Source organism: Cibotium barometz, chromosome 23, assembly GCF_041138505.1.
Source record: "Cibotium barometz isolate CiBa-2024 chromosome 23, ASM4113850v1, whole genome shotgun sequence".
Taxonomy (NCBI): domain Eukaryota; kingdom Viridiplantae; phylum Streptophyta; class Polypodiopsida; order Cyatheales; family Cibotiaceae; genus Cibotium; species Cibotium barometz.
Window position 1 is genome coordinate 18,172,405 of NC_141068.1, and position 25,349 is coordinate 18,197,753.

At 46.0% G+C, this 25,349-nt stretch overlaps 2 protein-coding genes across 6 annotated transcripts in view; one reads left to right on the top strand and one right to left on the bottom strand.

Moving 5' to 3' along the window:
- The first annotated feature begins 1,539 nt into the window (after window positions 1–1,539).
- The window catches only part of LOC147625697 (uncharacterized), a 30,913-nt gene continuing 7,103 nt past the window's right edge, over window positions 1,540–25,349 (top strand). For 2 of the 5 annotated variants that reach the window (XM_086817211.1, XM_086817212.1), the window contains exons 1-3: window positions 1,540–1,920; window positions 2,207–2,280; window positions 2,454–2,544. In XM_086817211.1, the coding sequence (XP_086673337.1) occupies window positions 2,207–2,280; window positions 2,454–2,544 (165 nt within the window). In that variant the 5' untranslated portion in view covers window positions 1,540–1,920. Of the gene's footprint in view, window positions 1,921–2,206; window positions 2,281–2,453; window positions 2,805–25,349 lie in introns of those variants that run through there. The other 3 variants (XM_086817213.1, XM_086817214.1, XM_086817215.1) reach the window with 3 other exon arrangements.
- LOC147625698 (uncharacterized) lies at window positions 9,114–10,426 on the bottom strand. The gene is made up of 3 exons (XM_086816983.1): window positions 10,373–10,426; window positions 9,839–10,147; window positions 9,114–9,708 (listed from the first exon to the last, which is right to left on the bottom strand). Exons 1-3 carry the CDS (start codon window positions 10,424–10,426, stop codon window positions 9,283–9,285), a joined length of 789 nt encoding a protein of 262 aa, XP_086673109.1. The 3' UTR covers window positions 9,114–9,282.

Here is a 25,349-nt window from a genome sequence, read left to right on the forward strand (position 1 = left end):
ACTGACCAGAAGTAGGAAAAATTGGCTGAGATATTAAGTAGGCCTTATTTTAAGGAATGATTTTTCACATATAGTAGAGATTTCGAAAACAAAAACAGGATAGATTTAAAAGTTAGCCTTATTTTGATTGGTTAAAAAACATGCTTTTTTCGAGCACTGGTCCCCTTTCTCCTTTTCGTAGTTGTGTCCTCCTCCTCCTCCTCCTCCTCTCCTCTCTCTCTCTCTCTCTCTCTCTCTCTCACGCACACGCACACGCACACACGCGCGCGCGCGCACACACACACACACACACACACACACACACACACACACACACACGGAGGAGAGAGCATCAAGGGAGAAGACATTTCATCAATGAGGGGTAAAGTAAGTAAGCAAGGGGAGGAACATGTGCCTCACCTTTTAAAAACATCGAATGAAAATCCAAAATAGCTGGTTGAGAGATCTCAAAAAGGAATTGAGTTGGTTGAAAAAAAATGCAAAAATAATGTAAAGTTTTTTAAAAGTATGGCTATTTTCTTCAATTTATTAATAGTGAAAGGAAGTGTGTGTGTTTCCATGAAGCACTGGGAGGAGACTTTTGGCATGCACTCAAATAGAAAAAGCTTCTATGTAAGAGGTTCAATCTTTGGTGTGGACATTTTCCATTGTGGGCATTGGGCAACATAGAGACTTGAGAGGTGGCAAAATAATAATAATGAAGCTTTGATTAGAACTAGTGGGCTGACCGACTCGTGCTTTGCACATGTCTTCAAACCTCCAAATTCAAATTCTACCCCAATCTCTTCGAACCTCCTCCTCCTCTTGCTGAACCTCCGATTTCTTGCCACGTGAGTGGCAGCTTTGTGAAACTCTTCCTTTATATAATATATATATAGAGAAGGTTTTCAATGCAAGTTATATATTAATGAGTGGCTGGGTGGGATGTTGTGCATGCCTTGACCAGAGTGTAGCGGAGCTTTTCCTGGGTTGGAAAGGCCGAGGGGACGGCTCTCTTTAGTTCTCTCAAGGTTGGCTTTGTGTGATTTAAAAATATTTGGCAAATGTTTTCCTTTTTTTTTGTTTATGATATCTTGTAATTATTGATGGGGGTTAACAAAATTTTAAAAGACAATTTGTTCTCAACTACCGGTCCACCACCCACAGGCGCTCAACAGACAGACAGATGGTTTCCCATCAAAGGCCAGCGGACACGGGAGACCTTTTTTAACCACCTAAACGCACACGCACACGCACACAGCCCTGGGTAGTGGATTTTTGCGTCACGGTCCTGCAAAGGTGGCCGCGGCCCTTTCACACATCAATTCCCAACAACAGTTCCAACACACGCGCGCGCGCACGCCTTTCCCAAGGCCCGTTCTTAATTCCTCTTTCCCATATGACTTGCTTGCTCCCGCGAGCAACATGATGATCATCATCCTCATCATCAGATACCTTTGCTTCTTCCCCTTCATTTTCCGTTGAAAAAAAGGCACACCAAAAGCTGGGCCTACTTGCTTTATTAGTCAACCGAACCAGTGAGCCGCCCTTCCAACGCATGCAGTTCTCCTCAGAGCACGTACAACACACAAAGGCTACTCCACTTTGCTTGCAAACTCATCACCATCACCATCTCTCTCTCTCTCTCTCTCTCCCCCTTTTGTGTTACACAAGCCATCGCTCTTTGGATCTCCATCTCCACTTGTCGGCATCTCCCAAGTGCATCACAGCGTTTTTGATGGCAACACCCCCAGCGATCTCCTTGCACCAATACTTCATCACTCTCACATCCTTAGAACAAGCTCCCCACTTCTAGCTCATAGCCAAACAAAAACCCTTCAATTTCCTCCCTGCAGGCCATGACTTGCTTACAAGACCAAGTCCACCATCTTGTCGAGAGTCTACCCATCAGAGCTCCCAACAGATTTCCAGCTTGAGGAGGTATTATTGTATACCTCTTCTCCTAGCCCTCACTGCAATAATTAGCTTTTAAGAGAATTCAAATCATCAAACCTACCTCCTTAGACAATTACATAACTCTTGTATGGTCGTGATTAGCGCTAACATGACCGTGATTAGTGCTAAGATCGCCATCATTACTGCTAGCTTGGTTAAAACACATGCTTGTTTTTCTCCTCATTGGTATCACTTGTCTTGTTTGCTCAAAAGGTCTTTGTTATCAGAATTTGGACTTTATATGCATGACCTGACTTTTATGTCATTGTAGATGTTTTGCACCAGAGATGAAGCTTATGAATACCCCTCACACTCTACCATGACTGTCCGTCTACAGAGAAAAAGGTATAAAAATTCTCCAAAAAAATTCTTTAATCATGCTTAATCTTGATACTTCCTGTGGTTGCATTTGAAGTCATCTTTCCTTGTTTGGGGATGAAAATGCTGTTCTGGCTAAGAGCTATTAGTACTCACCTTGGTGATAACCTTACAGTTCTTATTATTTCCTTCCATTGCAGCTCTGCCCAGGAGAAAACTCCATTCGATCTTCCGATAACAAATACCATTTTCGTGGACAAGTATTTGGAGCCAGACACACCTGAACAAGAGGTAAAGCATTCAATTTGAGTTGCCAATTTTTCTTGAGGGAAAAAGAATGATGGATTTAGAGTATTGTTGTGTGTATGGAGGAGGGTCTATGCACACTCCCAATGATTTGCACAGGGGGTCCTTCCCGGATAATGTTAATGCGAGGTGAATGATGGGGACTAATCTGCTGCTGATTTGGTGCTGATATGGGACCACTCACATGCTGAGGGAGGGCCTGGAACAGTAAGGCAGAAACTTGCAACAATGACGATCAACAATAGGTATGGGGTGGCCTGTTTATGGGCTCCCTTACTGCTATTTTTTGGGCTTTTATGGAAGCATGGTGCCCCCGATTGGTTGAGATCTCCCTTTTACTTAATTCAAGTCTCTTTTTTGGGGGGGAAAAACCAGCTTTTGGGGTGCACACACACTAAGATGCCCTGCCCTGCTGCTTGCCTGGCCTGTAGGCACTCTGTACTACCTGCCTAGATTTCCTGGAAGCTGCCTCTTGCAAGATGTGAAAACTGCCCAGGACTTGTTCCAGGCAATGCGTAGGTGTGATCATGCTTTGGATGCTTTGTCTTTGAACAGCTCATCCTTGATGGAGGCTGCCTTGCCTTGTCCAGTTGCTAAACACCCTCATGATTTGCATCATTTGAACGTTGCCAAGAGAGAGGGGTCATATTTTCTCCCACTAGAACTTGATCTACCTGCACTGCTCTGTGCACCCTTCTTTCACATACAATCCTCCTTCTCATTGTCTTTCCAAATTTCGATCTAAGCTCCCCCACAGGAGCGCATGGGTGGAAGGTAGTTGCCACATCAGTTGTAATATCAGTTTGCAACAGTAATTTGAAATTATTCTCCATCTCTATATTGTTTAGTTTGTTCTCTGTGAAGAACCTATAATTTGTGCTAACACACAGGTTGTAATTTCTTACGTTGTTTTGGATCCAAAACTTTCTCAAGGCTTTTATAATCTCCCTTGAAGTAAGAAGGCTTTTGCACTCATCTGTTTCATGAATGTGCCCTCTGATTTCCTCCCTAATCAGCTTCAACATCTAAGCAAGATCCTGCACCACCTGGACTGCACCATAATTGTTTGTGGAAGACATCAAAACTCTGTCTGAACTGTGAGCACGCCCAAGTTTCTGCTGCCCAATAGCAAAAGCGTGCTTGGGGGTTAAAAGGAGTCGTTGGGCAAGGGGGTTAAAAGGAGTTGTTGGGCAAGGGGGTTGAGGTGCGGATTGCTCTTGGACAACCGCCGCATGGTCTTGGGCTGCCATGGCATTATCTATCTTGGCTTGCATCTGTGCAAAAGCTGCACACTAGCTGGGACCGATGTCAGGACTCGGAATGGCATAGTCACAAGGGACGGGGGACGGTAAAACGGGGGATGGGGACGGGGACGGGACGGGGGACGGCCATAAGTAGGGAACGGGGACGGGGGAGGGAACAGCACTCAAAAAATACTTTTTTTAAAAGTTTTACTCTACACTTATTCACTTATTCTACTTTGGAAGTACATCAAAATGAGCACAAATTTACACTAAAATGATAAGCTTTTGAGTCATATTAACAAAATACGCCAATCAAAGAGTGAAGGTGTTGACGGTTGATTGTATTAATAATTAAGTAGATACAAAATGAGTCATGACTCGAGTCAGGACTAAGCCTTAAGGAGGCAGAATACATGGACGGACTCAAATGAGTCAATGACAAAACGTGCTAAAGCCTAGAGGCTAGAGGCTAGAGCTAAGTAGTAAGGCCCATGAATCATGATCCATGAATGATCATCCACGTGAAGTGCTCGCCTCATGGTCATGGGTAGCTTGTGCCAAAGGAGCATCAAGCTCATCCTCACTGGCATGCTGCTCCTGCACCTCATCCTCTTGTTGCCCTTCTTGTTGACTCATCTCCCACTCGGTGAAGGGATCTGCCTTCTTGGTCACGCTCTTGCAAAGCATTCGTAAGTTCACGTTGACGAAGACAAGGTCATTGGCACGCTCTATCCTGAGTCGGTTCCTCTTCCTAGAGGCAATGTGGCTCTAGGTACTCCAAAGTTGCTCCAAGCAAGAGGAGCTGACGGCCTGGCTAAGTATGCGGATGGCAAGCTGTTGTAGCTCCGGTCCATCTGAACCAAAGTCCTCCCACCATAGAGCAGCACCAACTTTGGAGCGGTCGATCTGTGCATCATGACAGCCATAGGAGCCATGAAATGACCCGTACATGGAAAGCTGGTCCCTGATCTTGCGCCTAACCGATGCATCAGGCACAAGACGGCCCAAGATGATCCTCCATCCAGTGCTCACCTCCCGGTCGCTCTCCTGCTTGTTGCCTTGGAATTATGGGTCCGCCACATAAGCTGCTGCATGGATAGTAGGAATTCCACCTTCCTAGACACAAGGCATGGATCTCCTCGTATCTGTCTTCGTCAGGCACGAAGTCTTTCAACTTCTCTATCATGCAATCCATGGCCTCGTAGACCTTGCCTATGCATGGTTGCATAGCGTCTACAATCCTCAATAGGTAGACTATGGGCCTCACCATAGCATCCGTGGTCTTCACACGCACCCACCAAGAGGCGTCATCCGCCCGTAACCTACACTCTTGGCTAGTGTTTGTACATGACTCTTGCATGTCGACAAACTCGTCGCTAAGGAAAAGCCCCCTCAAAGCAGCGCTACAATCCTTCAACCGGCCCAACATGAGGAAGTTGTAGGCAAACCGGGTGTCGGAATATTTGAGGAGACAGAGAGAGGACCTCTTGTTGAACTCATGCCGAAGTCTTTGGTGGTTGAGGACAAAGGAGACCATGGTGTTGGCCTCCTCAATGAGCGGGGTGATCCATGGCAATGCCCCTATGTCTTTGAGGAGGTTGTTTATGTTGGAAATAAGTGCACACTAGGTGTACTATTTCTAGACTAGTTTCACTTAAGTCTTTGTGTCTTGAGTCTAGTGCCATGTGGCATCTCTACATTTATCCCATAAGTCAGTCTACTCAATCTTGTACTTCTCACCTATATATTGTAGGTGTCACATCAATGAAAGTATCAATCTTGTGTCTTGTCTACACTCATCTCAAGGTAACTCTTTGTCTTTTATTTAGTTCTTGTTTCATTTCTAGTTTTGCTCTTGTTTTCATATTTCCTTCATGGTATCAGAGCAGACTGCTCTTGTCCTGTGTTGCCCACCATCTCCCTAAGCTGCGCTCAACTGTTTGGATACGCTGCGCTCATCTCCCTAAGCTGCGCTCAGCTGTTCAGTTGCCGTCTGGCCACTTTCTTGCTACCGACCTGTTTTCCAGCAGCTGCTACGGAAGCCTGTACGTGTTCAGGCTCATACACAGCTCCTGGCCGACCTGTTTTTGATGTTGCATGCGACTGCTACAGCTGTCTATCTCTACAACAGTCTGCTCACGCCCTGATTACAGCTGCCGCCGCCGCCCCCTACAACAATCATGAGTATATCACATAGTTCTTCACAATCTTGAGTTCGCATTTCCCCCCTTCAGGCCGCCTAACTATTCAGTTCTGCCATCACTTCTTCTTGAAAAGTCTAAGGTACTGTGCATTGTCTCCTTTTTGTTCATGCTCATATCTGAAAACTGCTGGTTCCTCATACCTCGATAGGCTGTCACATGCTATGGCCTTGACAAGTGGTGAGAGAGCCGGCTTCTAAAAACATTTTGGATCTCTTCTTTCATTCATTTCTGCAATCTTGTAAGGGAATAGACACTGACCTTGCATTTTAGCAAGAGGTAAGACCTTCCCACATGGCCTCTTCTACTCATTCTCTCATGTCTATCGACAAATTCAACGGGTCCAACTTTCATACTTGGCAAATCAAAATCAAGTGCCATCTTATGAAAGAAAGTCTTTGGGACGTTGTTCATCCTGCTGCTCCCGAAGATTCCGACATTGAGCAAGTTATCACTTATGCTCCCACTGCCAAGAATGACAAAGCCTATGCTATCATTTTGCTCGGTCTTGGAGATGATTACATTCATCACATTTCCGACATACAGTCTGCTTCTCGAGCATGGATCACTTTGGATACCCTTTTTGGACCCCGCTCTAAAAACTCTAAGATTGCACTTATGATCTCATTCTTTGATCTATATATGCAGGAGGGAGCTACTATAGCCTCTCATGTCAATTATTTTCGCAGTCTTATGGTTCAGCTTGCATCAGTGAAGTCCCCCATCTCCGAAGATATTGCTATTGTTGTGCTTCTCAAAAGCCTACCTGACACCTATGCTACTCTTGTTACTACCTTCAAGTATCACAATAATCCTACTCTTGAAGGTATCATCAATGCTCTCCAAGAAGAGGAAAGAACAAAACAACAAAAGGTAACTGACACTGCATTTTTAGCAAAGAAAGGAGGTTCTAAGGTAAGAAAGCCTTGCATCCATTGTGGAAAAACTAATCATATGGAGAAGGACTGCTTCAAGGCCCATCCATGCACCATTTGTGGCCGTGATAATCACCGGGAGAAGGACTGCTATTCTAAAACCTCTACATCACCCCCTGCATCTACCTCAGCCCATGTTGCTGCAGCATCTACATCAGCAGATCTTGCTGTTCATTCCTATGATGAGGAGTGGGCTTTCTGATTACTTTACCTTTCTTGTCTACCACTTTGACCACCGATGATGTAGGTCAAGGGGTTCTATGTCTTACTCATTCTGCTTTAGGACCTCTCTCTTGTCCCTACTTGAGAGGCAGAGATTGCCCTTGAGGAGGGATGTCTTCAAGGTCCATCTGTTTGTCTACAGTCAGTTCTACAGTCAGTCTTCTGTCTATCTAGTCTTGTCTGTCTATCTATCTGTTGTCTGTCTATCTGTCTATCAATCTGACTGTGTCTTGTTTTAGATCCATCTTGTCCCTACCCTTGTGGACCCATATGAGGATATCACTTGAGGAGGGGTGTCTCAGGATCTTTTTGTCTCTCATGTCTAGTCTCTCAGTCTATCAGTCTTTATGTCTATCTTCTAGTCTTGTCTTTTTTTCTCTTCCTCCTAGTGTCCACTTAAGGAGGGTGTTGGAAATAAGTGCACACTAGGTGTACTATTTCTAGTCTAGTTTCACTTAAGTCTTTGTGTCTTGAGTCTAGTGCCATGTGGCATCTCTACATTTATCCCATAAGTCAGTCTACTCAATCTTGTACTTCTCACCTATATATTGTAGGTGTCACATCAATGAAAGTATCAATCTTGTGTCTTGTCTACACTCATCTCAAGGTAACTCTTTGTCTTTCATTTAGTTCGTGTTTCATTTCTAGTTTTGCTCTTGTTTTCATATTTCCTTCAGTTTAGGCAATGAGCCATACAAAAGGACACCGTGACATGTCCATACATACCTTGGAGGATAGCTCCCGTCGCCCTATTGGAAGGCTCCCCATCCGCAACAAAGCCCACTACATGCTCGGGGCCAATGATCTCCATGGTGGTAGCCCACTCCGCCGCAAGCACATCCGTGCTCTTCCCAGTGCCGAATGCATCATGAGATGAGATGAAGTACATCTCTCCGCAGGAATATGCAACCACATCATGAATACTCCTCTTGTGGGTGTCACTCCATCCATCCACAATGAGGGAGACTCCATTCCTCTCCCATTGCCGCTTTGTGTTGTCGGGCGCTTACTCTACAATGCGCTTCTCCTTCTTGAGCAATGTAGTGCGCAATCTCTCGAATGAGGGGGACGTATAGGTTGAGCCATACTCCCCAATCTTCTTAACCATGACCTTGAAGTATTCCGACCTATTCAAGAAAGCAATTTACTAATGAGAAGGGGACTAGGATGATGAAAACATGAATGATGAATTGGCAATGATCGATTGCACTTACCTAGCCGCTTGAAAGGCAATGTGGTCGTGGAAGAAGAAGCGGGCTACCGCCATATCCACCTCCTCCTTCAACTTGGGGTTCCAATTAAGTGTAGATTGTCGCCGTGGGCCACGTAATGGTTGAGAGGTCATGGAGATGGAGGGTGCCGGTGTCGTGGATGGAGCAACATTCCGACTCGATGGTGAAGGTGATGGCGTGCATGATCCTGATCCACCACATGACTCCATTGTAGAGGCTTGAGTTCCTCTCTCCATCGTCGCGGGCATAGTTGCCACACGTTTTTTGAAACGCGTTTTTGAAACGTGTTTGAAACGTTTCAAAAACGTTTCAAACAAATTTCCAAAAGTTTTTTAAAAGTTTTTTTCAAATTTTTTTTCAGGTGTTTTTTCCAGGTTTTTTTTAGGGGGGTGTCCATAAATTTATGTTTGGTACAGTTTAATGCTAAAATCTACATTCAACTTTCATATACATGAATCATGATACATCATGAATGATGAATCCATGATTCAAATTTCATACTGAATCCTGATTCTTAATACATCATACATGATTACAATTTACATCATACAATGATCATACATGTAACATGAATCATGATACATCATACATGATACATGGCAGTCTTCAGGAATCAGGAATTAGATCATAGATGGCAAAAACCCATATAATTATTAATAGCATAACCAGTTTGAAGTTACAAGTTACAACTTACAACATACTAAGCAACATACTAAGCACTAGTGAATAGTGTCAAATGATAAATCTGAAATCTGAAATACAGATGTCTGTACCGAAAGACCAAATACAAAAACTCTGAAAAAACAAATGGTCTCCAATGTCTGGAGTCTGGACTCTCAACTCTAGACTCAAGTGTCAAGAGTCAAGAGTCACTAGTAGTAACTAGTAACTACTCAGCATCATCCTCCTCTGAGGAATGTGAGTCTGTGTCGTAAGAAGATGAAGCCTCAGCCTCAGCCTCAGCACTCGTAGATGCATGATCTGCTGATGTCGGTGCCCGTGATCGTGTCATAGTAGCTGGTGCCATCATCTCCTCGTATAGCATGGCATAGATGTCGCGCTCCTCAGCAGGGATCTCTGGTACGTCCTTCACTTTCTCTATGTCGATCTTGTCGACATTCACTTGGCGCGGCTCAATGGGATTGCCTTGCTGCTCAATTAAACGGAGGTTGCAATGACAATACACCAACCGTTCTAATTGAGCAGTGGACAATTTGTTCCTCTTCTTTGTATGGAAGAGGGCCCATGTGCTCCAGTTTCTCTCACATGGACCAGAGCTGCAATCCTGTGAGAGGACTCGTAATGCAAGGCGTTTCTGTCAAAAGATAACAGAAAACTTTATAAATAATAAGAAGAAACAACTTATATAAGTTGTAAGTACTAAGTTGTTACTTCAAAGTGCAAACTTATTACATGTAAGTTGTAACTTGTCAGTGGGCACTTACCAGAACTGGAGTACCGATGCCATATTTCTCCCACCAAGAGACTGGCTGAAGCTGAGTCTCTCTCAAAACTGCAGTGGCTCTCCCAAAGGCATGACTCCCATTCCGAAATACTAGGAGCTCATCCTCTAACTTCCTGAGGAGCTGAACATCACCTCCAGTCCAGGTCTGGATGTAAGACTGCCATCCCTCTTCTAGCTCCTCATTGTTGAACTGCTCCTCATTCCGCCATAGTGGGTGTAGTATATGGGCAACCGCATGGATTGGCCTATGAAACCAATCCCATCTACGGTTCCACACCTCCCTGATGTCCTGGATCCTGTTCAACGACACTTGGCCTAGCTCTTTTGGACACATCACCTACAGAATCTGTATCCTGTACATCATCATCAATAGGCTGAATTCCCTTTGCTGCTTCATGTTCTCTCTTCCATTGCTGAAGAGACGCTACAACCTCTCTTGGTACTTGACTGCAAGGGCCAATGCCTTCCCCTCTTACTCCTGTAAAATGGGCCTTTACCCTAATAATAGACCCACCTGACACTTTGGCACAAAAATTGCATTTCCACCTTTCTGTGCCTGAACCCCCATATCTGCTCACAGGAGTTACGTGGTTCCACATGGCATCCTTAGCCCGAGGCATGATGAATGAATGAAGAAATTTGGGCAACCTGGCAAGAAATGCCCAAATTTCAAATCTGAAATTTGGTCCAAAATCAGAAAAAATCAGCATTTAGGGTTATTAAAAACCTGAGAAGCAGGGTGCGTAGGGGCCGGAGGAGTAGGCTTGGTGCGTAGGCAAGGTGTGCATGCACCAATGTAGGCAACCTGGCAAAAAATGCCCAAATTTCAAATCTGAAATTTGGTCCAAAATCAGAAAAAATCAGGATTTAGGGTTAGTACAAACCTGTTACCTACGGTGCGTAGGGGCCGGGGGAGAAGGACTGGTGCGTAGGTAGGGGTGCAAGCAAACCTGGAAGACTTCAAAGGCTGGAAACGTCTCTTTCAAGCGTCACTTTCAAAACTGAAATGCCAGGAGATACTGCATCGTACGTTTTCTATCATAAAAAAAAACTGGCCCAGCAAAAAAACGCGTTTCAAACGTTTGAAACGTTTGCACGTTTCAAACGAGTAGCCTAAAGTTTGAAACGCGTTTTTTTGCAACTATGGTCGCGGGATATCCACGGCCACTCGTGGTGTCCTTCTTGCCGCTTCGACCGCCTCGTAGACGGCAAGCTTGTCAAGAAGTTCCCGTCTCTTCTCGGGCGTGGCATTCGTGCAAAACCTCACCTCATGCCCACTATCATGCAAGAGGTGGGCTCGCACTTTGTCGGCGCCACCCATTCGCTGGTACGGGCAAAGCTTGCATGCCCATGGCCGAGAACCGCCTCCATGAGCGGATGGGGTGTAGTTAACCGCCTCCCACCATGTCCATCCCGTTGTCCTTCTACGGGAAGCCCCGGCACGTGAGGAGGATGCTATGGTATGATGGTTGAAGATGGCTTGAGCCTTGAGCAATGAGAGAGAGAGAGAGAGAGAGGCCTAGAGGCTTGGAAGTTGGAAGACTCAAGAGGCTTGAGGGAGAGGTGAGAGAGAGAGAGAGAGAGAGAGAGAGAGAGAGAGAGAGAGAGAGAGATTCTAGATAGTAGAGAGTAGGGCCTTGTGTGAGAGGCTTGGAACTTGGAAGTTGGAAGTTAGAAGAAGCTTGAGGGAGAGAGACTAGAGAGAGTACATACACTCATAGAGTGGAAGCCCCGGCACGTGAGGAGGATGCCATGGTATGATGGTTGAAGATGGCTTGAGCCTTGAGCAATGAGAGAGAGAGAGAGAGAGAGAGAGAGAGAGAGAGAGAGAGAGGCCTAGAGGCTTGGAACTTGGAAGTTGGAAGTTAGAAGAAGCTTGAGGGAGAGAGACTAGAGAGAGTACATACACTCATAGAGTGTGGCTTGAGGCTTGAGGCTTGAAAGTTGAGAGAGAGAGTTGCTTGAACTTTGAAGCCTTGAAAGTGTGCTTGTAGCCTTGTAGCCTTGTTATTATATAGATATTAGATAGGCAAGAGAGAGAGGCAAGGGCGAGAGAGAGAGAGAGAGAGAGGCAAGGGCCAAGGCCCAAGGCCCCAAGCCTAAAGGCCAAGGCAAGAGAGAGGCAAGGACCAAGGCCCAAGGCCCAAGCCTCAAGGCCCAAGCCTCAAGGCCCAAGCCTCAAGGCTCAAGGCATCTGTCATGGCCCTGTGAAAATGGAACAGCACAAGTGTGGGCATGATGGTTGCTAAGCAAAAATATTAAATGATTCACATTTGGGGTGCCCGGATAGAGATAATGATGTGTGGACATCTCCAGGTGTGAAGGGGGGAACAAGAACATTAATGTTTTAATGTTTTATTAATGGGTTGCCCCTAGGCCTAAGTGGCCCCTAGGGAACTTTAATGTTTATTAAAGTTGGGGCCCTAGGACAATTTTGGAGAGAGGCCACTCCACTTTTGGAGTTATACGCCTCTCTCATCTCTCTCTCTCTCTAGCTTTTTGGAAAAGGTGCAAGTTCTCATGCGTGGGAGAGAAGCTGGTCGACTGCATACGTTTTTGGTGCTGTGTGTGAGAAGAACTGCTGATTTCTGTGTGTGAAAACAGGCCGTACAGCACTGTGGAAACTGCCCGTGCAGAGCTGTACGACAGCAGGTACTGCTGCAGGCTTAGGCGGCGGTTGTGGAGCAGGTACAGACCTGTACGTACTGTTGCAGGCGCAGACCAGTCCAGCAGAGGTACACACACGTGCAGGGTGCACTGTTGTTGCAGGCACAGACCAGTCCAACAGGTACACACGTGCAGGCTTAGGCGGCCGTTGTGGAGTAGGTGAAACCGATCCCGTCAAGTGGGAAGGACTCCGTTGGACACCCACACGCTTAATAGCACAACTTTAAAACCACAAATTTAAAATGGACAACTTTAAAACAACTTGAATTTAATTGAACAGAAATGGAAAGATGGACACCAGCACTGGGGCCGGAACGGGCCGACCCCCCCCTCAATATATGATATATTTATTGGGAGTATTTAATGAATACAATGCTCCATGGGTTCTGAGAACCAGATAATGTCCATGTACATATGAAAACAGTACCAAACAAATAGGCTCGGATTTCGATGAAGAAAACTCGAAGCAGAACGACCACTAGTGTGGCCCAATCTCTACGGTCCTCTGCTTTCACTGGACTCCGCGGAGAGCGCCTCACTGGTGTTCCGAGACCACGCACAAACAGGCGCTCTCGTACTAACGCCTGGCTCTCCCGATCTCAGCACCTTTGGACCGAGGTTCTCCAACAAAGCTTGGACAACCCGGCACCGAACGGGTGTTGGCCGTGCGGGATGAATCTTTTATCAGATTTAAATATAAAACACTTTACTCAAATCTGAAAAATCACTTACTTGTAGTTGGTTGATAGAAAATCCAATACCCGTGGTATTTGTGTGCAGCTACTTGAGAGAATCACCGAGACACGGCAGCCAAGGAGATTAACCACTTGCTGTGTCCACCTTCTTGTGGAGGAGGAAAATAGAGTAATAACCACCACTCTGAAGAGAAACTGCCTGGCTACAGAGTATGACCTGCTGGAGATGAAGCACCCAGTTGGCTGTGTGAAGAGGCAACAGTGAACACAGCTTGTATGGAGAAGGCAGTCAGCCGCCTGTAGCAAGCACAGACGTCAGATTGTGGTGTAGCCACCTGATGAATAGTAGGCGCCTGGCTGCTGTACACAGACGCCTAGCTCCAGCCCGAGGAGAAGATGGCCTGATGGTGCAAACACACAGTCGCCTGAGGGCAGAACTGTGCTGACTAGAAAAACTGGCGCACAGCCACCTGCTGTGGCAGGCAGCGCAGCCTATTGGGCTGCCTGTCTGGAGGCGCACAGCCACAGCTGTCTGGCGGCTGAAGGTAGAGGGGCTGCCTGTAGAAAAGTGGCCGCCACCGTGAGCTGAGGGAAAGCAATTGGCGCAGCCTGTAACGAGCGAAGAGATGAACGCCTCTCCTCCACGATGAAGGTGGTGGGTTTTTTTTATAAAAATTTGAGTGGAGTTTAACAAATTGGTTGGGCTGGCTCCCCACGCTTGCATGTGGGGGATTAGTGGGGGTAGGTGCCCATGCCCACCCCCACACTTACTTAAAAGTGGGGCTCCCCACCTTGGCCCCAAAGTGGGTGCCCAAAGGGGGTGCCCACTTTTAAATAAATGTGAACACCTAACCTTATAAATTAAAGGGTTAGAATTTAAAACATTAAAACAACATGTACCATATACTTACCACCTGTTCACATGCACTGAAACTTGTCAGAATACAGGGCAAACTTCACGACTCACTGGCAGGCGTCCCCGCTCAGTAAGTAACACGTCAAGCAGGCAAACACACGAATACATGTCATGCGAAAACAGTTTCAAGCATGCAAAATATGTGTGCATGTGCAAAAGTAACATGGACATATCTCCCGTTCATGGAACATGTACAAATTATCTGTCGGCACAAAACTGGCACGACATAAAAACATAAAAGCCTGGTCTTCCTATGGAGTGACAGTCCCATAGGTAAGACACAGTTCCAGGCACGAGTCTCCCTATGGTGTGATAGTCCCATAGGCAAAACACGGCACGAATACTGGCTCTTCCATGGCGTGACAGTCCCATGGATCGAACACAGTCCAGGTCATACACGGGTGGCACTGGTCTGGCTCCCGTCCATACGACACCATCTTGCTAACACACGGGTGGCACCAGTCTGGCTCCCGTCCATGTCAGCAAAAATACTGGCCTCTTCACACGAGACACCGGCCTGGCCTCAAGTGAACGAGACGCAAAAACAAGGAATGGACCAAATGGTCGGCCAATTGGTGACATCCCCCCGGGCTTCTAAAGAGTTGACCTCAACTTAAAAGCCTCAAGATATGCCTGCAACAATTGCGGATAATCTGCAAAGTAATCTTCATTTACCCATTTGGCATCAATAGGCAAATAATTCTTAAACTTCACAAGGTATCTCCTGGAAAGCTTTCCTGCAGGTAGCTTTCTCTCCTTGTGAAAAACAATCTGTTCTGGCTGGAGGATCTCCTCAAGCTCTTCAATTTCTGGCAGATCTTCTGTGACAGGCTCATCAGGATCTGGCCCCACATATTTCCGAAATAGACTCACATGAAAAGCATTGTGAATCTTCCAATGACTAGGTAAAGCAAGCCTGTAGGACACTTCATTGATCTTGTGAATCACCTTGAAGGGTCCATAATAGCGAGGAGAAAGCTTAGGATATGATCCTTCTCGTCCTGGCCTCTTCCGAAGCCTAGCCTTCTCAAATTTCAGCAATACCCAATCACCTTCTTTGACTTCCATGTCCCTTCTATGCTTGTCAGCAGCCTTTTTATGCTTATCCTGAGATCTTGCAATGGCTGTCCGCACCTGACCAAAGGCAACATCCAAGTCACGAACATATTCATCAGCTGCAAAAATCTCATCCTTTGTTCGAAGGATGGGTGGCAAGACCACTCTGCCATAAATAGTCTCAAACGGAGCCTTTCCTGTGGAAGCATGGATCGTATTGTTGTAGGCAAACTCAACAAGTGGAAGATACTTCTCCCATGCACTCTTTTGAGCTGCTACATAACATTTCAACAAATCCAACACGGCTGAATTTGCAGCTTCACTTTGGCCATCCGTTTGGGGATGATAAGCTGATGAAAACTCAAGCTTAGTACCCATATTATCAAACAAAGCCCTCCAAAATAGGCTTGTAGTCCTGGGATCTCTATCCCCAACAATGGATTTAGGCATACCATGATGCTTGAAAATATTAGCAAGAAAAAGCTTTACCATATGATCAGCTTTGATAGTTTTCTTGACGGGCAAGAAATGAGCTTGCTTGCTAAACCTGTCCACAATAGTCCAAATAGCATCATTCCCGTGCTGGGATCTAGGCAAATCCATAATAAAATCCATCGTGATACTTTCCCAAGGTTGCGAGGGAATAGGCAATGGCTGAAGCAAACCTGGAGGCTTTTGCCTGTCAAATTTCACCTTTTGGCAAGCAATACATGCACGCACATAAGCCTCAATGTCTTTACGCATGCTTGGCCAAAAGAAATACCTCTGAATCATGCGAGTAGTAGGCATAATACCTCTATGACCAGCATAAGGTGGAGCGTGACATTCGTCCATAACCTTTGGACGCAAATCCTTCACCACACATAGACAATTATTCTTCATGAGATAACCCTCGTTGATAACATAAGAGGCATGTGAATGGCCAGCCATCAAATCAGTCCATATATGGCAAAAATCAGCATCCAAATGATACAAATCTCTCATAGCAGATAGATCTCCATGAGAGGCCACTGAGACTGCAGCAACATAAGGCCTCCTAGATAGTGCATCGGCCACCACATTTTTCTTTCCTAGAGTATGCACAATCTGAAAATGAAACATGGAAAGAAAATTTGCCATTCTCATCTGCTTCTCTGAAAGCTTGGTTTGAGATAGAAAGTATCTCAAGCTTTGATGATCTGTCTTGACTACAAATTCAGCCCCAAGAAGGTAGTGTTTCCAAATCTTTAAGGCGTGAATTACAGCCAAGAGCTCTTTCTCATAGATATCCATATGAAGCTCAGCATCATGCAAACGACGGCTCTCGTATGCAACTGCATGCCCTTCCTGATTTAGGACAGCTCCTATGCAATCACCACAAGCATCACATTCAACCACGAATGACTTGTGCAAGTCAGGAACAATCAATACTGGACCACATATGATCGCATGCTTGAGCTGCACGAAAGCATCCTGTTCCTTTGAAGTCCATTTAAAAGCAGTTTTTTTCTTCGTGAGATCATGTAGAGGAGTGGCAATCATGGCGAAACGCCTGTAGTACGAACATAATCCCAGAAAACTACGTACTTGATGTACGTTTTGCAATTCGGGCCAATTCCGAATAGTCTCTATCTTTGCAGGATCCATGGTAACTCCATCCTTGGATACAATATGTCCCAGATAATGAATCTCTGAAAGGAAAAACTCACTTTTCTTGGCATTGACGAAAAGTTTATGCTTTCGCAACTCTTCGAACACTGTGACCAAATGAGTTCTGTGTTCCTGCTCATTCTTGGAGAAAACCAAGATATCATCAAAGAAGACTCCTGTAAACTTGCGATGGGGTCGGAATATCCTATCCATCATACGATTAAAAGTAGCAGGAGCATTTGTGAGACCAAAAGGCATTACCAAGAATTCATATAATCCGAAGGCTGTCCTGAAAGCAGTCTTATGGACATCTTGTGGCACCACGCGTATTTGGTGATAACCACTCTTCAAATCAAGTCTGCTAAAGCAAGCTGAGCCATCAAGTTTATCCAAGATATCATCAATACGTGGAATTGGGAATGTGTTCTTGATGGTAAGCTTGTTTAAAGCTCTATAGTCTACACACATACGGAATGATCCGTCCTTCTTTTGAACAAGAAGCACAGGAGAGCAGTAAGGTGAGGAACTGGGCTGAACCAAACCTTTCTCTAAAAGCTCGTTTACCTGCTTCATAATTTCTTCTTGTTGTGTAGCACTCACTCGGTATGCGGGTTTGTTAGGTGGAGAACTACCTGGCACAAGATCTATGCGGTGATCTTCGGGCCTTTGGGGAGGTAATTCACCTGGCAACGAGTCAGCAAAACAGTCTTTGAATGCATTGAGAAAATTCAGCCTATCATTAGACATAGCATCCACATTTTGATGATTTGGCACAAGATTATCACGCACAAAAACCAAGTACGCTGAAAGACTCTTTTTCATTGCTTTATTAATTTGGATGTGTGATACAACTGGGATAGAATCCCCTTCTTTGCCAGCATCAATAAAGTGCATGCGGCCTTTATGCATAAAAGAAATCATATTGGACTTGTAGTCTTTGCGGGGCTCAAGCCTATGATGCCACGGCTTGCCCAACAATACATCACATCCATTCAAAGGAGCAACTAAGAAATGCTCATTATCAAGATAGCCCTGTATATGGATACGCAACTTCCCAATCAAAGGGGTAACCTGCACCTCTTTACCAATAAATGCAGCTTCGGCTTCAATCTGAGGTCCCATGTTTTCAACCTCAATACCCAATGCAGCTGCCATTTGCATAGAGATGAAATTGTCAGTTGCACAATCATCAAACATGAATAATGCGGGCTGATCCTTGATTTGCCCCCAAGCCTTGCAAACCATACGCTCTTTTGCATCATGACCTGTATTACCTTGCACATCAGGAACTGCAAGAACATTTGCTTTGGTGTGCTTGTCCTCGTGCTTTGGTTTGCGATCTGGGCATTGCCGAAACATGTGGTCTTTGCTACCACAAGAAAAGCATTTTCCATCCTTAGCATATTGCTCTCTTTGCTCCGGGGTTAATCCAAATTTGTTCTTTCTTGGGCCCTGTTCTTTGGATGTGTAATTTTCAGCTTTACCACCCTTGTAAGGCTCCCGGAAGTTCTTTTTAGATGGCTGTCCGCCCTTTTGCTGATTTGGGGCAGCCTTGTCCTTCGGCTTGGAACCTCCTTGATCCTGCTTGATCTTAAGCACCAATTGCTCTGTAGCAAGGGCAGAAGCTGTGAGTTGCTGCAACGTATGTTTTGGGTGCAATTCAATACCCGATCTATATGCAGGTTGCAATCCAGAACGAAACTTCCTCTTTCTTTCATCCTCTGATATTAGCATGAAGGGAGTCACTTCCAGCAACACTTTCCAAAATTTGTTAACATACTGTTGCACACTCTCATTATCTTTTTGTTCCAGCCTGTCCCACTTTTGAGTGAGAGTTTGCTCTGCATTGGGTGGCAAGAACTGAGCATAAAATCTGTCTTTGAATTCCTTCCAAGTAGAGATGGGATCCTTGGTGATCTTTTCGGTGATCCACCAATGGGCAGCAGTCCCTTTTAGAAACATGCTAGCATGGCGCACCTTTGACTTTTCTGTGAAATCCTCATCGCTAAAAGCAATGTCGAACTGTGCCACAAACGCTAGCACCTTAGAAGCATCATGTTCACCATGAAAGACATCGAATTTGACAGATTTATCACCTGCTTTGAACTCCTTGAGCTTCCTGGCATGAGGCTCATGGTCCTCTCTTTTTCTTTTCCCCTTATCCAACGGGGTAGCCCTGTCTGCATGGGCTCCATGGGCCGTCATAGAAGCTTCATGGGGCACGGTGGCATGTGCTCCACGAACTCGAAGCTCAGATGCATGTGACTTACCTGCATATGGCATAGTCTCTCCATGAGCACTGGCATACATAAATCTGTCAGGCTTAGTGCCTTGGGGAGAGGATGCATGTCGAGAGGTGACAGTCACCTCTTCCTTTTGCATAAAAGATTTCAGCCTCTGGGATGCGGGATCTCCATGCTTCAAACGAGGTGGATTTCTGAAAATCAGCTCTCCGTCATCCCCCTCTTTGATATCACCTTTGCGAAGGAGATAGGCAAGTGCCAACTCCCTTGGTTTCTTGCCCACTTCACGAGCCATTGATTCAAAGGTTACATCAACCATAGCATCAGCCTTCCTGGCTTCAATAGCACTTTGCAAATGTGGATCTTCATGTAAAAACTTCAATTCTTGCTCTTGAGCCTGCAAAAGTTTTCTCATATGTTCCATTTCAGCTTTCATAGCATCAGGGTCTTGTTCAAGCATAACTGTCTTTCCTGGAGACAGTTGACCCTTGGATTCACTATCCATAACCCTTTCAAGGGGCTTGTGTCTACCATGCAGGGCATCAGACCCACGAGAGGCACTAGATGGACCCCTCGAATTTGGTACTTCCAAAGGGTTGCCTTGGCTGTCCATTGTGTTCAAAGTTTGCTAAAAGCGGGATGTCCAGTACACAGGTTCGTTTCCCCACTAGGAAGAGGGAAACAACCGTGCTCTGATACCAATGAAACCGATCCCGTCAAGTGGGAAGGACTCCGTTGGACACCCACACGCTTAATAGCACAACTTTAAAACCACAAATTTAAAATGGACAACTTTAAAACAACTTGAATTTAATTGAACAGAAATGGAAAGATGGACACCAGCACTGGGGCCGGAACGGGCCGACCCCCCCCTCAATATATGATATATTTATTGGGAGTATTTAATGAATACAATGCTCCATGGGTTCTGAGAACCAGATAATGTCCATGTACATATGAAAACAGTACCAAACAAATAGGCTCGGATTTCGATGAAGAAAACTCGAAGCAGAACGACCACTAGTGTGGCCCAATCTCTACGGTCCTCTGCTTTCACTGGACTCCGCGGAGAGCGCCTCACTGGTGTTCCGAGACCACGCACAAACAGGCGCTCTCGTACTAACGCCTGGCTCTCCCGATCTCAGCACCTTTGGACCGAGGTTCTCCAACAAAGCTTGGACAACCCGGCACCGAACGGGTGTTGGCCGTGCGGGATGAATCTTTTATCAGATTTAAATATAAAACACTTTACTCAAATCTGAAAAATCAGGCGTCCCCGCTCAGTAAGTAACACGTCAAGCAGGCAAACACACGAATACATGTCATGCGAAAACAGTTTCAAGCATGCAAAATATGTGTGCATGTGCAAAAGTAACATGGACATATCTCCCGTTCATGGAACATGTACAAAATATCTGTCGGCACAAAACTGGCACGACATAAAAACATAAAAGCCTGGTCTTCCTATGGAGTGACAGTCCCATAGGTAAGACACAGTTCTAGGCACGAGTCTCCCTATGGTGTGACAGTCCCATAGGCAAAACACGGCACGAATACTGGCTCTTCCATGGCGTGACAGTCCCATGGATCGAACACAGTCCAGGTCATACACGGTGGCACTGGTCTGGCTCCCGTCCATACGACACCATCCTGCTAACACACGGGTGGCACCAGTCTGGCTCCCGTCCATGTCAGCAAAAATACTGGCCTCTTCACACGAGACACCGGCCTGGCCTCAAGTGAACGAGACGCAAAAACAAGGAATGGACCAAATGGTCAGCCAATTGGTGACATATACAGACCTGTACGTAGTGTTGCAGGCGCAGACCAGTCCAGCAGGTACACACACACGTGCAGCTTGTACTACTGCAGTACTGTCCAGACAGTTTTGCAGGCGCAGAACTGTCCAGCAGGTACACACACGTGCATGGTGCACTGCTACAGTTCTGTCCAACTGGTACAGACAGAGCCGTACAGTATTGTACAGCTGCAGGCAGCGCCTCACTTGGTACATTCGGCGCATCATCAGAGAGCTGCAAGTACAGCACTGAGGCGGCTGCAGGGAGGAAGGTACAGACAGGTACACACACGTGTTGCGCATGCAGATTCATACAGTCAAGTGCACACGTGTGAAGCAGAGAGCTGCAGGTACAGCACTGAGGCGGCTGCAGGGAGGAAGGTACAGATAGGTACACACACGTGTTGCGCATGCAGATTCATACAGTCAAGTGCACACGTGTGAAGCAGAGTTGTTGAAACAAGCGACTGCAAGTACAGATTGGTACAATCACTTCCTCCGGTGTGCAGATCCACGAGCGGATGTATGATTATGCTGAATTGTGAAACCATGTACATGGGATATGCCAGATGTGTGCTCAAGGCTGCCCTGTTGAATGGTCTTGGTTGATCAGAGGGAAACACAGAGTGTTGCTTTTGTGGGACACAGATCTGTGTGTGACTCCTCTGTGCTAAGAGGTATTGTGGGCTGCCAGATTGGACATACAGGTGTATTCTCTTGGCTGGTTTTGTTGTACTCAGCTTTACATCATTTTGAATTTGAATAAAGAAATACCGAAAGGGACGCCAAGCTTTGGGGCCAACAGGTGTCGGTTTTATTTCAGATTTGGGGCACTCTAGCTCCAATCAAATTTGTTTTTATATCTGGACTACAAGTGGAAGGGTGACTGCTAGTCTACCGCACTTTGGTTTCTACCAAAGGCCGGTCTCAAGGTTCCGTTGCCGGGACCTATCATCAACTTTCTTAAGGGGGTGAGCTCGTCGTTGGCTCGAGGAAAGTCATCGCTGAAAAATTCAGCAACATGTCTGATACAGAAGACGAGTACTTTTATCATGAAGAGGAAGAGCGAGAGACCTCTCCTGACAGAAATGAATCTGAGGACATTCTTGCAGGAGAACAGGCGGCAGATGATGAGCAATATGAGGATGTAACACAGCCAGAAGATGTGCCTAATAAGGAGGAAGATGATGCTCAGTTTAAAAATCGTTTGGCTGGTGTTATGGATGTGTTTATGCAGCTCACACAAAGTGAGAAGTTTACTGAATTTATGAGATCCCGTACAAAGCTTGAAAAGAAGAAGAAGAAGGTGCGTTCTAAGAACCTTCCTCAGGGTCATAGTGGTGCCTTCCCACAGGATCCATCTTTTGGACAGTTTCCGAACATGCAGCATGCTTATGGTGCTAACTCTCAGAGTTCCTTCTTTGGACAGCCATCTATTCCTCAGTAGACTATGCATCCAGGTTATTTTGGTGTTGTGGAGCAGGTACAGACCTGTACGTACTGTTGCAGGCGCAGACTTGTCTAGCAGGTACACACACACGTGCAGCTTGTACTACTGCAGTACTGTCCAGACAGTTGCAGGCGCAAAACTGTCCAGCAGGTACACACACGTTTAGGGTGCACTGCTGCAGTTCTGTCCAGCTGGTACAGACAGAGCCGTATAGTATTGTACAGCTGCAGGCGGCGCCTTTCTTGATACAGTCTCGGCGCATCATCAGAGAGCTGCAGGTACAGCACTGAGGCGGCTGCAGGGAGGAAGGTACAGACAGGTACACACACATGTTGCGCATGCAGATTTGTACAGTCAAGTGCACACGTGTGAAGCAGAGTTGTTGAAACAAGCGATTGCAAGTACAGATTGGTACAGTCACTTCCTCCGATGCAGATCCACGAGCTGATTTTGGTAAGCTCTGAACTCGTCCATCTATCTTTCTTTTCATTGGCTTATGTCTGCAGCAGAGTCGTGCTATCTGGCCCCTTGTGAGAGGAGGGGTATGGCAGATTGAAAGGGTGGAGACAGAGATTGGACAGTGGATGTATGATTATGCTGAATTGTGAAACCATGTACATGGGATATGCCAGATGTGTGCTCAAGGCTGCCCTGTTGAATGGTCTTGGCTGATCAAAGGGAAACACAGAGTGTTGCTTTTGTGGGACACAGATTTGTGTGTGACTCCTCTGTGCTAAGAGGTATTGTGGGCTGCCAGATTGGACATACAGGTGTATTCTCCTGGCTGGTTTTGTTGTACTCAGCTTTACATCATTTTGAATTTGAATAAAGAAATACCGAAAGGGGCGCCAAGCTTTGGGGCCACCAGGTGTCGGTTTTATTTCAGATTTGGGGCACTCTAGCTCCAATCAAATTTGCTTTTATATCTGGACTACAAGTGGAAGGGTGACTGCTAGTCTACCGCACTTTGGTTTCTACCTGAGGCCGGTTTCAGCATCCCCAAACGGCCACCCAAACAGCCATAAACGGTTAGAAACGGCCAAAAAAATAGGCAAAAAACAGTTGGGACAGCGCGCAATAGCTCCCTGCCGTCCCCCACAGCCGTCCCTGCTCCTGCAGCCATCCCCGTCTCCGTCCCTTGTGAGGGATGCCTCCAGGGGGACATCCGACCGTCCCCTGCCGTCCCCTACCGTCCCCGTTCCTGATCCGTCCCGACTCGGCATCCTTCCACTCCAAGCATCCGTCCCTTCTGTTCCCTGTGACTATGCGGAATGGGCACAATGCTCCCTATGTTCGGTTCAGTCAATGTCACAATTTCTTCTTGTATGATCAGAAGTCACCATAGTGGGAGCGGTCAAGGTTCTTGCTGGCCACAAGTAAAACATCCACTGTAGGTGTGCGCCGCTCTTATAGGATGCCTAGAGCACTAGTAAACCATCCACACTAGGAGAAAAAAAAAATCTGGTTGAATTGTTGACCAAGTGTCAAAGCTCTGATACCAATATTGCATGTAGAAGCTTGGAGATAGAATCTTAAACTTCATTAGAGCATAATTCAGCATTCATAAACTTGAGGATTTGCACATGAAAAAGTGAAAGAGAGTGAGAGACAGTAGAGAGTACACCATACTGGGTCCCAGCTATCCCTTTGTGAGTGTATTTGCTTGTATTGCTGAATATGTATAGACTGACTGTGGGCTGCAAATCAGCACCGAAAAACTGACCTTGGACTCGTGCACAGCACCTAAGAGAATGGCTGCGTTTCTGTGGTACTGCCGGGCAGCACTTGATGTTTGTGTTTGCCCTCCTAGAGACCTCTACGTAAGCCGTGGTGTGGTCTTGTGGTCGAGGGCGGAGAGGAATCAATCATACTCCTCTTGCTGTTGTGCATCATCTTTGGCTGCTTGCTCTCATCGCAAATCCTCAATTACCTTTTGTTGCCACTTCTGGTCATGTTGTTGGCCTCGAATTGCATCTCCATTTGGCACATGGTCATCTTGTGAGCATGTTCACGTTTCTCCTGTTCAAGATCGAAACTGTGCTCGGGGGTTAAAGTTGTCGTCAGAGAAGGGGGTAGCAGTGCGGGTGGCTGTTGGACAGCCACCACAGTGTCTCGGATTTCCATGGTGTTGTCTATCATGGCTTGCATCATCTGGAAAACCTGTTCGGGCAACATGCTACTGGGACCAATGCGGGAATGGGCACAATGCTCCGGATGGTCATGTGAGTCGATGTTTCTTGTACCTCTTGCTCTCTCTCGTCATCGGAAGTCGCCATGGTGGGAGCAATCAAGGTTCTTTTTGGCCATAAGTAAACCATTCATGTTGCTCTTACAGGATGCCCTGGAGCACTGGTAAACCATCCACAATAGAAGAAAAAAATCTGGTTTAATTGTCGACCAAGTGTTAAATCTCTGATACCAATGTTGCATGTGGAATCTTGGAGATAGAATGGTTAACTTGATTACCGCATAATTCAGCAACATTCATAAACTTGACGATTTGTGCATGAAAAAGTTAGAGAGAGAGAGTAAAGAATACATTGTTTTGGGTCCCAACTAACCCTCTTTAGGGCCCCCACCGTGAAGGTGTATTTTCTTGTATTGCTGAATGTGTATGGACTGACTATGGGCTATAAATCAGCATCAAAACACTGACCTTGGACTCGTGCAGAGCACCTCAGAAATGAAAATGAAATGAAATGAAATTTTATTGTTGTCTTCGAAGGACCATAACGGGTCCATGAGACACATGTCGAACATACATGAATACATAAGTCGATGCGCTCGGGAGCCTCATCGGAAAGCATAATGAAACTGAAATGTGTGAAACTAGAACTGAAACTGAAATGAAAATCAAAAAGCTATGCAGCATGCTATAAGTGTACATCATGAGAAGCATGTCATGCCATATAGGTACTCATGAGGGCTGGGCCCCCTCGTCAGGTGCACCATAATAGTAGAAGAAGTTGTGCCCCTCCACCTCTCCTCCCTGGATCAAGTGGATAATTAGAGAGGGGTTGTCCTGGACGCCTTTTTG

Bases quoted from the DNA above. Each gene is read 5' to 3' on its own strand.
- LOC147625698 (XM_086816983.1), bottom strand. From the start codon at position 10,426: ATGGGGGTTCAGGCACAGAAAGGTGGAAATGCAATTTTTGTGCCAAAG. The intron at 10,148-10,372 runs GTGGGTCTATTA...AACAGGATCCAG, and splicing joins TTTTTGTGCCAAAGTGTCAG to GACATCAGGGAGGTGTGGAA. The intron at 9,709-9,838 runs GTAAGTGCCCAC...ATCTTTTGACAG, and splicing joins GCATCGGTACTCCAGTTCTG to AAACGCCTTGCATTACGAGT.